The following is a 12,405-nucleotide window of genomic DNA, read 5'->3' on the forward strand; positions in this document are numbered from 1 at the left end:
GTTGTTTCATAAAAATTAAGCCGATAGGAGAGTCAAAAGATTATCAATCTAGACATCCACTGCACTTACAAACAAATGAGAAAAAGCTTGACAAAGAAGACAAGATCTTTTGTCTAGTTTGAAACGACTCAAAATGTCTCACCCAGGCACAGGCCTGTAATCCCTGCTGGATGTTTACAAAAACATTTCAACAACTGACATTGACAATGCTTTGAGGCGCATATATTCAATTCATTTAAGTTAAAGAACTAAACACGGACCTATGCAAAATGAGATGCCTCGGTACAAGGACAGGTACAGAATAGAACTCTCCATTCAGAAAAAGAAAAAAAAATCATAATAATATTATTAAAAAGAAAGATGATATGTAAACTGTAATTCTGAGAGAATACTTCACTTTGAAAAAAAAAAAAAGATCTTTACACAACACATAGTATAGGCTCAATTTTTTTAGTTTTTCTTGTTTCACCTATCATGAAGGAAGTGAAATAATGCCTAAATTTTCAAACATTATTAGCAACAATTAATTCCTACAGAACTCATTCTAATATACAACGACACAACAATTTTACAATGCTATATTTTATTTGTTCCCACAGTTAACTTCAATGGTACAGTATTCAAAGAACAAATCACAACATCCATACACAACTGTCATAATAATTTTTTTTAAAAACTAATTAATAATAATACAAAGAAATAATACAAAGAAATAATACTGTAGCAGTCTGATTCAACAAGAGCTGTAAAAAAACCTAAACAAAACAAAACCTCAGAAATAAAGGAGTAATCCTGGAATTTTGTTTCTCCTTTGCAATAGAAATTTAAAAAGTAACAAATTATAAAGTAATATATAATTATAAAATTATATATATATATAATATATATATATATATATATATATATATATATATATATATATATATATATATATTGCTTGTCTCTTTATCATATCTTATTGAATCTGACAACCACTTTATACTAAGTCTCTTCAGATCAAAATCGCTAGTCCTCTTTGTTTCAGTGCTGTCTATTCCTCCTTGAGAGTGTCCAAAGCCCCAGGACTAGATGAACCAGAGGGTGGTGGTGTGTTGCCACTGGGTAACCACTGCACTGGCCCACCTGGAGCTGCAGCCGCTGTTGCTGTGATGGGAGGTGTTACAGGTGGGCTGCTTTCCTTGCTATTCATGGTGCTAGTTGGTGGTGTGTTTGTGGTGTTATTGGGGGTTGGAGGGCTGGGTGTTAGATTTGGACTCCAGATGTCGGCCAAAAAGTTGAAAGGTGGGTTACTCAGCTGAATCTTTAAAAAACAAACAAAAAAAAATATATATATATATATAGATATCGTCTAGCAAAATTATCTTATTATAAATACATATATAGCATTTCATTTACTTAAAAAAAAGTAAAAATGTTTCCAGTTCGTCTATGGATTCCAGCCATGGCCTAGGCAAAAAGAGAATAGTCTCTATCCAGGAGGACAAAAAGCTGTATGAAAGGGGGCAATATAACTATAATTTTGACGTTACCTAAAAGTCTCATCCAGGCACAAGCAAAAGATCTTGCTTTCAAGGATACACTCAAATTTTTACAAACTACAATATATTCAAAACCCGTAACTGGGAGATGATTTACAAGGGCAAATATAATCTCTCAAAGAACGGTACTATATATTTGACTGCCTCCCATCCAGTTAAGGATCCTCGCCAGGACCAGGGAAAAAAAAAGAAAAGAAGAGAACAATCTCAATCCAAAACAAAGACTGAAAGCAACACAGAAAGGGAAAGCAGATGTAGGGGGTTAGAAGACACAGCAAGAGACCTCTCTATCCACCATGGGAGGTCAAAGGACCCCACCAAGGCCCCAGATCACTCATTGACTCACACCACAGAGATCAATAGATGGATAGACATAGAGGGAGGGGGAAGGGAGGGGGAGAGAGAGAGAGAGAGAGAGAGAGAGAGAGAGAGAGAGAGAGAGAGAGAGAGAGAGAGAGAGAGAGAGAGAGGGAAGGGAGACAGAGAGAGAGAAAGAGAGAGAGAGAAAGAGAAAGAGAAAGAGAGAGAGAGAGAGAGAGAGAGAGAGAGAGAGAGAGAGAGAGAGAGAGAGAGAGAGAGAGAGAGAGAGAGAGAGGGGGGAGGGGAGAATAAAATATACCCTAACACAGACAATACAAAAGAATTAACCAACAGTTCAATAACCAAACCCTGCCCATACCGTCTGTGATTGTTGTGTGGAGACTGGGGGGAATCCACCAGCTGAGGCCAATTGGCTGTTTGAATCCAATGGGGCGGCTACCGACTGCTGGTTTGGCTGATTGCCCCAAATATTGGCCAGGGACTGCAAGGACGACCATCCACTAGATGCCGAGTTGGTCAGAGTGCTCCAGAAACTCTGGTTTGATTGTAAAATAAGGTACAAGTGTGGCATTAGTTTCAAATTAAAATTGCAAATGTTCCAACAAAATTGATATGATTATAAACTAAGATCTGTTTAGAAAATCAAGACCATGATAAATCTATCAAAAAAGATTACAAAATGATAATTGTCAAATGTGAGCTAATGATTTTTATTTCAAGAGAATTTAAATAAATCTATTAGAGACAACAATTCTATGATTCATTGATAATGACAATAATGACAATGATGATGATGAGTTGACTTGAGATAAAAAATTTTTTACCGCTCTATCCATATCTTTTGCTCAAAGCCCTTTACAAAGGGTTTAAAGCCAGAAGCATAACTTAGTATGTGACACCTTATAAGGTGCTATTACAATTGATTTTTTTCAACAGCGATAGCATTTCTACCCGACAAGTTGCTCATGTTACACCTAAGTGCAGTGAGAGAATATGAGCAAAAAGCATTTTCCGAGGACTCTTTGCACCCTCCACAGCACGACTCTAATCAGGAACCTACAGGTCACAGGTTGAATGTTATACAAAGGAACACAAAGCTGCAAGTAAACAATGACAATGAATATGAAGGTTATGATAAAATGTAGGTCATTCTTACTATCCAAAACCTCCAGGCTCATGAGGCAGGACCCTGTAGTGACCCATGCACATCCCAGCCATAAAGACCAGGAACATGCATTTGTTATAGCATGTAGATGGGTTAAGATGTACACTACACAGTGAGCCAGGCATAAAATCTTACATCAAGTGTGTATGTACGTCCGTCTTGAACAGGATACAGTGGCTTCGGGAAAGAATAAAAGCACCCAACATGCATAAACACAACTAAATGATGATGATGGTGTTGGTGATACAGAGAAAGGAGGGGGGCATTAAATGAACTCTTAATGATGACTCAAAAGTTGAGTTAGTGGGGGGAATCCTATATCATTGGCAGGTTAAGAGAACAGTAGAGCATACAGTTCCGTGAAAATTTAGAAATATCTTTATGCCATTTGAATCATTTTTGTAAGCATTTGATAGCAGGTACTTGCTATGATCAGTAATGAATGTAGAAACCAAAGTAAATTAAACGTTTGCAGTTGAATGCTTAGGGAACAACTCTTTAATAGTTCATTATCCCTATAGAAAGCTTTGTTTTATTTTCTTTTCTTTTTTCGTACATTTTCTTCAGGGTCATTGGACAAAGAGAACTAGCCGAATTTCTATTATCATGCACTACCACACTATTGTAATGCAAATAGTTGAATGGTGGGCTTGTTGGATTTCATTACATTTGATTCTTAATATTATCTTTTTAAAATAAAGACTACGGGTCCATAGAGTATACAACAGAAAGTAACAATTGCTTGCTATCCTCTGGGTATTATGTTAGTTTATACAAATACAGACCCAAGCCACCAAATAATTTCCGCGTTGACAGAGGAAACTTTATGAGAGCAAAAATTGTCATATAATAAAAAGTTTTGGTCAGAATTAAGTATAAGTAAAGAGAGAATGTGCACATAAAGTTGAAAAAATACTACTACTACTACTAATAATAATAATAATAATAATAATATTAATATTAATAATAATGATAATAATAAAAATAATAATAATTAAAATGATAATAATAATTATCATCATCATCATAATGCTGTAAAATAAACACTGATGGCATTAACAATGAAATGAGAATGATTGCAATAACTGGCTTACATTTCCACTGACAGGGTTGTCTGTTGCTGGAGACCATGCTGTATTTTCAAGGGGGTTGTAGTCAGGGTCCCATAAGCTGTCATTTCTAACCAGAGGTGCATTGAAACCAGGCCAATCCTCCCCTGAAAAAGAAAATTCAATAATAATATAGTTAAATAATAACTGTTTTTAAAAAAAAGTAACGAATTAAATACTATGCTTGAATGATATCAGAAAACCAAAAAAAGCATTGTCTCAACTTAAAAATTCCTTTTATCAAATTATAATTGCAAAACGACAGCTACTTTAGGAGAGAACTAATATATGGAAGATATCAGTCGCTTGATAATATCAAAGTTGTAAAATTGTTTTGAATTGTCAAATTTTTTATCCAAGCCTTTGTATTTTTGGTTACAAAAAACCTACCACAGTAGTTCCATTTCAGAATGCAAGCATGATGAAACAAAACTTTTTAAGTATTTTCCATGGACGTTGTGACAACACAAAGCATATTTTTAATATATTGACTGGCTAAAGCAACCACAATTTTGAAGTTTTAGTCAAAAAATCAATTTAAAATCTGGCATGTTTTTGAACTAGCACCAGATAACTTTCATGAAGAGAGAAGAGACAAACAACTTGCAGCCCAATGGTAAAATATTCCCTGCCCATAAAGACCCCCATCTGATCACCAAAAATTCTATAATAAAAAGCAACAAAATACAAAAATTTAATTTAATTAAATGGTAATCAGGACTAAAGAGCATAGACAACAGTTTGACACAAGCTAATTTCAAACTATAAAAAAACAACTTGCAGTGTTCTAAAAATGTGTCAGATCTGATGTGCACCTATACTTACTTAATGCTCATCGAGCTATGGGGCCCAAAAGGCATCTAGTAAAGACTTCCATTTCTGTATGTCAGCCACATGAACAGAGATGTTGTTCCAGTTAGGCCAGCCTCATTATCCATGGAACTTCTTGCATTCAGCTGTCCAGCGGAGTGCTATTCTTGGCAAAACAGATGCCTCCATTCTGACAAGTCCTAGCCATACCCATCTGCGTCTCTTCATATTTACAGCTATGCTCACTGTATCTGTCTTTTCTCTTAGAGATTCATTTCTAATATAATTAGGCCAAAATATTCCTAAAATTCTTCGGAGGCATTTGTTTTGAAATTTTTCCACCTACTTGTGTCTATAAAATCTACATTGTGGCAAACCACTCTTGGCTTTTCCTACCTTTGCTGACTTTTTGCTGATGTTCCCATAAACGTCGTCTCCTATCTGCCTGTAGTTGTTGCATCATAGTCATTTGCTGAGGGTGGCTTGGGTTGTCTGTGCTGGGAGTACCAGCAGCACCATAAAGTCCATAAAGCTGGTCTGAAATTGAATTATCATAATTAAAAATAAGACTGATCAATCTTGATTTTGAATCAACTACAAAAGCTGGAATTGAAAATCGGAAACATATGCTAAGATTAAACAGACATTTGTGAATGTGGAGAGGGGAAGCAGGATGCCACACGTATTTTACAGAACTGTACAAAGTACAATGAGCAAAAGGCCAGAGAGAACCACACTAAAGTCAAAGCTCTATGGATCTCAGCATGAGCTTGGAAAGTCCACAGCGTTCCTGCATCTTGTTAATCTTCAGCCATAAAGACATCATGAGGGGAAAGAAGAAGAAGAAGAAGAAGAAGAAGAAGAAGAAGAAGAAGAAGAAGAAGAAGAAGAAGAAGAAGAAGAAGAAGAAGAAAGAAGAAGAAGAAGAAGAAGAAGAAGAAGAAGAAGAAGAAGAAGAAGAAGAAGAAGAAGAAGAAGAAGAGAAGAAGAAGAAGAAGAAGAAGAAGAAGAAGAAGAAGAAGAAGAAGAAGAAGAAGAAGAAGAAGAAGAAGAAGAAGAAGAAGAAGAAGAAGAAGAAGAAGAAGAAGAAGAAGAAGAAGAAGAAGAAGAAGAAGAAGAAGAAGAAGAAGAAGAAGAAGAAGAAGAAGAAGAAGAAGAAGAAGAAGAAGATGCTGAGAAAAATCGGAACACTCCAACAGGTTCCAGCTAAATATCTGATTTTAAAAAGAAGATGTCCATGCATTCTTTTAAAAATCTAGGAAATGTTTTTACTTATTGTCTTCACTTTTGATCTTTATAAAAAACATGGTTATATTAATTCCAATAAATGGCAAACAACTGAATGGCTTAAAATTCTAATCAATAATATTACTCAGATATTAAAGAATTTTAATAATAATAATAATAATAATAACAACAATCTGGGAAAAAAATTTTGGCGGTAACACCAATATTGGTTGGAATATCACGTCACAAAAGGGAATAACTGATTTCGGTCATTAAATTTTTTTTTTTTTCCCATTATCTCACGAGTGATGACTAAAATAATGTCCAAAAAAAAAAAAAAAATGAAAAAGAAGATAAGATATACTTGTACCAAGAGAATCTACTCTTTAAAAAAAAAAAATGAAGAAAAAGTAAGCTGAGTTTAGAACTCAGCATTGACCCATAGCAGCAATTTTTGTTTATCATAACCATTAAATGGAAAAAAAAAAAATCACATATTTTACTGATTTTTAAATTAACTCCTTAGGGCTTAAAATGTAAGATTTAAGAGCAGTGTATATGAATTTAATTGAACAGATTAATACTCAGATCATAATGTCTCACCGTTTCCTCCATACAATGAACCATCCAGAGATTGGGGTGACAACACCCCTGCAAATCCTCTTGAATTTCCAGAATCATGACTGTACGGTGACCTTTAAAAGAATTAATAGAAACAAAACCATAGATTTCCAAGTTTCTGGGTCTCAAAAAAAACAAAAAAACAATTATCACACAGTAAAAAAGGTTGCATGAGCCAGAGCATATAAATTTGCAAGTTCAAGACAGTGTCTGTCTGGATTCAAACTTTAAAACTTTGCACTTTTTGTTATTTTATAATTTCATCTTTTTTTAAAACAAACTAATATTTCTAAATCAATCCTTACATGGACTCAGAAGGTAGGACAGATGACATGGTTGGTGTGGTCCAGTTTGAGGAAGAATTACTGGGCTTGCCTGGAGTCATATCTGGTGGGGGAAAACCAGTAAAAGATTAAACCATTAGAAAGAAATCTATTCAACTATAAAGCATTGCAATAAATCTCAGATTCCCCAAACCCATGTGACCATGGATTTAAAACACACACATACAGAAAGGAGGCCCCAAAACAAAAGAAAGGGCCTGTAAATGGCTGGTGAAAAAAATTGTCTGAACTTTTTGAACACACGAAAATAGACCAACCGGACAAAAATATGGATAAACAAACACAACATAGATAAGACAAATCAATCGACTTGTCAAATCATGCATTTTTCTCAAATACATTTATAATAAAATAAGCAGGTCCTTATTTCATGTTACAAATGAAATCCCAATTATTTGTGAGAGTACACACATTGCTGGTCCCCAGTCTGAGTTAATTGTAAATGAAAGGAAGAGAACAATTCCTACTTTTTTAAAAGGATGTGTAGCGCTTGACACGAGAAGCTGTGTTAAACTTTAAGCAAATTCATTCGTTTATTTGGATTCATTCTTAAAGAAGAAGTGGTAGTATTAGTATTAGTAGTAGTAGGAAGAGGAGGTGCGGTCGTGTGTGAAAGAAGAAAAAGAGAAAATGCAATCACGGTTAAGAAGGAAAGAAAACTTCCGCTATTAAGCATTCATTCATCTTTTCAAGGCAACAAAATAAAAACTCCTTTGTTTTATGTTTTTTTTTGTTTTGTATTTTGACGTGACAGAATTTTTTCTCTTTCTGTCTTTTTTCTTTTTTTTTTTTTTTTAATGTCGACACTTGACAGAATTTACCAAGCAATGATGTACTGTCAAGAAATCTGACAATTGTGGGAATATTTGCAGGCCTGAGATTATTCATATATCTGAAAAAAGCAGCCATTGGCTATTCAGTTTAAAACTAAAGAGTAATATCTGAATATCAGCACTTACCAGATACAATTCCAGAGAGGCAACTACTTTCTGAGAATGGGCCAAAGGCACCAAAACCATTAACACTTCCGACACCAAATGTTGATGAAGGCATAGCTCCACTGTTGCTGGTCTCTGATAGGGTCTGTTGCTGCTGCTGTTGTAATTGGGACATATTTGTAGATGACAATAAAGCATTTGCCTGGGGATCAGCTAGAGCATTGAAAGCTGGTGACGATCCATTATTGCTGCTGACAATACTACTATATGTCGAATTGTTACGATTGCCGTTAGATCCTTGGAACAAGCTGGTGGAACTGGAGCCAGGCAAAGGGACAGAATTGCTGCTGGTCAGAGGACTTCTGTTATTGCCAGATACGGGAGGAGTTATTGCCGAGGTTGCACTTGAATTGGTCGGGCTACTTAGTCGTCTGTGCTTTAGAGCAAAATTCTCACTTGGGATGGAGTACTCACTCAAGTCATTTGCTCCTACTGATAAAGGAATAATATAGGGAGAAAAAGATTTAAAAAAAAAAATAATAGAATGGTACGAGAATTTCATTGGAATAGAGAAGATTTATATGGTAAATTTTTAACAACGTTTATTTTTATCGATTGATTAGTATTTTTTTAAGACTTCACTTAGCAATTCATTTTCTGGCTGTGGTTAATCCAGACTTCTCCAAATAAAAACTACATCACAATAAGTAAAAATTTTGACTCGATTGTGTTGTTACAAAGAGGAGTTTTGGTCCAAAGAAACAAATCACTTCTCTCTCTCTCTTTCCTGTCCGAGAACTTCTTACAGGCACTAAATTCATGTCATTCACTGTGTTTCTTTCAAAATATCCTAAGCCACCTCCCCATCCCTTTCTTCCAATTTAGTGTTTAATATAACAATAACAGGAGGAAATATCCATGATATTATTGAATTGCTAAAGTAGAGATCTTATTTCGCATTTGAACCAACAAACAGCAAAAAAAAATTATATAAATCCAAGTTTTAAATCAATGTTTCTGATTTAAATACCAACTGAAAGGGTGATAAAAGGGGGATTGAAAAATGGACAAAAAAAGAAAACTTTGTGGGTTGATTTAAAAAAAATATCAATACAGCATACCTATATTAAAATGTTAATAGATTAAAATACGTTTACACATAAAACATAAACAAATCGTGAAGTATTGAAATCAAATTTGTCTCAAAATCCTATCTTTTCATTTACCAAAACTTTTTTTAAAAAGATCCCCCCCCCCCCCCCCCCCCCCAAAAAAAAAAACAACAATAATTTAATATTTTAATCTATTAACATTTTAATATAGGTAAAATAAAGAAAAAAAAAAGAGGCAAATATAAGTCGCAAAATGGCATAATTTCTTTTATATTGCAATAAATTAAATTTTACACAACAAAGTCATGTGACAAAAGAGTTTTGTTTGAAGTCTATTTAATAGTTAAGGCCCTTAGACTTAGATGAATTGACTCATCTCATTCAAAACGAATGCAACAGTAACTGTAAATGGTACAAAATTAACTAAAATACTAGTAGGATTAGGGGTGCCTTGAGGTAATCAGTGGCCCTCATAATTTAAATGGACTTTGATAAATATAAAACCTCGTGGAACAAAACAAGGATAACACGCTGATGATCCTATCCTGTATAGACAAATAGACATTGAAAAATGACGAAATCTTGCAAACTGTGAAAACATTTTTTTAACCAACTTTCCATCTGGAGAAATCTTGCATTTTGAATATCAAAAACAATACTAAACTAATGAAATTTACTTATATCATTCATGGCTAAAATTCTAAAAGTAAATGAAGCAAAGATCCAAAATATCTAGGAATTCTCACTGGGTGCAAATTACAATAGATAGAGTAAAATGTGTTTCAGGCAAATTCTGTACAAAAATTTCTCGAATGAAATACATGTTACTGGCCCTAAACCTATAACACAAAAACAACTGCCCTAAACCTATCTATAAAAGGCGCAATGGTAAAACAGAATAAAACTAATTTCAGACTACAGTTGATAAATTTGGAATGAATAGAGTGCAATTGAGAAACACAATTTAAACCAATGACAGAATACAATTACTAGGTTTGGGACCGATATCATAAAAACAACGTTGAAGAAGTTATGTTACAAATAACTGCTCATTTCTTGAAATAAAAAAGATTTCCATATTGAAAAGTTAGTAGGAATTACATGCGATGAACTTTGAGCTAGGGCAAAAGTTATCATTTTTACAAAACATTAATCGACAAACGAATAAATCAAAATCATTTGGAGTTAGATAATATGCAAATCAGCCAGTGAGGACAACAAACTTTTCATGATGATGCTGATGATGAAGCCAGTCTTAACAGATTCTTTTCAATTCGTTAAAACATCATTACACAACGCCTTTGATCAGTAAGATTTAAAACTACACACAGAATAAATATCAAGAAAGCACCACAGCCTTTTTAAAAATAATTATTAAATGCACATTGATAATTATGCTCAGTATAGCCGAGACAGTTGGCTTATATCAAAAATAAATTCATGATGACAGCAATATGTCTGTTTATACACATTACTAAGTTATAGAGTATATCTTAAATTATATGTTAAAAATTGTCATTAAAGTTGAATATAATATTTACAAACTTTGACGTTAAAGACACTACCTGCATATTACATGATGAACTTTAGGTGATAAAATGTTTACTGGGTAAAGTGCCAAACAATGATTGCAAACATTTCACCATAAATTTAGAAAAATATAAAGAAACTTCAAGGTATCAAAATTTTCATGCAAATTTAATTTGTTCATAGAATTATCTTCATTTCTTATTTTAAAAAAGGAAAAGATACTCAACTCTTATCGACTGAGGTGTAGTAACATTATTAACCCATAGAGGCCCGCTTCCCCTGGAGTCGCCCGCGACTGTTGAGGCCCGCATCGCCCGTCATCGCCCGCGGCCCCCGAGAAAAAACGGATCATGTTTACTTTGTTATTGCAACGAATCACTTAGTTTTATTCTAAACCGGAAACATCGTAAACGTAATGCGATCGTTCTATTTCCGTTTCCTTTTTACCGCACGTTTATATCGTTGATAGCAAGTGAGTAATCGAATTCAGAAAAATGGCATTCCCGTACCTCACGAGTTTGTTGCGCGGCGCTAGAAATGATGTTTTGGAGAGTGGTGTAGACGATGAAGAGGATTTTGGAAATGAAAGCGATATCGAACTAGAAAGAGAAGATGTAAACGATGGTGGGGGTGGACAAGACGAGGCGTTAGCACCCGATCAAGGTGATTCGGACACTGAATCGGAGTCCGAGATTGACGAAAATGACGGGAATGGGGGTGCGGGGAACGAGTTTTTTTTTAAAATATTTTTTTCCCAATATTTTGAAATCAAAACATGTCATATTATATATCATTCGAAAGCAAATTTATCTGGCTATAAAAAGGAATTAAAATTATAATTTTATGTCATTTGGTTCTCGTTTAATAATTTTTTAACTTTGTGTTGGTATTTTTTTGTTAAGAGTTATGCCCCTTACACTGGGCCTCAGGGGAATTTTTTTTAGTAAACACCGGGCCTCTATGGGTTAAAATGGAGAACAAGTGTAACATAAAGGAAAAGAATGTTTTCAAAAATCCATATCAAATAAGAAAGAAAAGGTGAAATACAGAAAAATCCATTTAATAATATTTTGTTAAGGACGGGGAAAATTAACAAATAAAGAAACAAAATGAAAGCTTATGACAAGAGAACAACAACAAAAAATCTTAAAAAAGAATTTAACACACTTATACACTCCCGAATACTAATACCATCCAAGAAAGCAAAATAATCAGAGCACGATCAATCATGTAAAAAACATAAGACACACAGACAGATAAAACAGTGGGAGGAGAAAAAAGAGAGAGAAAGAAAGAAAGAGAGAGAGATGGGGGAGGGAGGGGTGAGAGAGAGAGAGAGAGAGAGAGAGAGAGAGAGAGAGAGAGAGAGAGAGAGAGAGAGAGAGAGAAGGAGAGAGAGAGAAAAGAGAGAGAGAGAGAGAGAGAGAGAGAGAGAGAGAGAGAGAGAGAGAGAGTCGTAGCACACAAAGACACAATACTAGTAAAGCAGTCTTGATTAACAAACCAAAACAAGCACAAAGGGTTTGCTAGCACCTCTCACACAGTAAAGTTTATTTGGGTAAAAATAGTAAACATTTGGATACAAGGGTCCGAGGGTCCAAGTAGGGATGGGTTCAGAATGGGGATGTTGGATATAAAAACATGGTTAGTAGGAATAAAGACTCGGAACATACGGAACATTTTTTGACAC

At 34.5% G+C, this 12,405-nt stretch overlaps 1 protein-coding gene across 3 annotated transcripts in view; it reads right to left on the reverse strand.

Annotated features, from left to right (window-relative positions):
• Positions 1-918: 918 nt before the first annotated feature.
• Positions 919-12,405, reverse strand: part of LOC144971144 (transmembrane protein 131-like) — a 73,656-nt gene continuing 62,169 nt past the window's right edge. The window contains exons 31-37 of one of the 3 annotated variants that reach the window (XM_078911599.1): positions 8,095-8,565; positions 7,097-7,178; positions 6,774-6,865; positions 5,340-5,480; positions 4,119-4,240; positions 2,218-2,394; positions 919-1,300 (exon numbers count right to left, since the gene is read on the reverse strand). In XM_078911599.1, coding sequence (XP_078767725.1) covers positions 1,031-1,300; positions 2,218-2,394; positions 4,119-4,240; positions 5,340-5,480; positions 6,774-6,865; positions 7,097-7,178; positions 8,095-8,565 — 1,355 coding nt within the window. In that variant the 3' untranslated portion in view covers positions 919-1,030. The remainder of the gene's footprint in view (positions 1,301-2,217; positions 2,395-4,118; positions 4,241-5,339; positions 5,481-6,773; positions 6,866-7,096; positions 7,179-8,094; positions 8,566-12,405) is intronic. The other 2 variants (XM_078911597.1, XM_078911598.1) reach the window with 2 other exon arrangements.

Source organism: Berghia stephanieae, chromosome 4 (assembly GCF_034508935.2).
Source record: "Berghia stephanieae isolate SIO BIC M18660-M18661 chromosome 4, UCSD_Bste_1.3, whole genome shotgun sequence".
In the NCBI taxonomy this organism is placed as follows: Eukaryota; Metazoa; Mollusca; class Gastropoda; order Nudibranchia; family Aeolidiidae; genus Berghia; species Berghia stephanieae.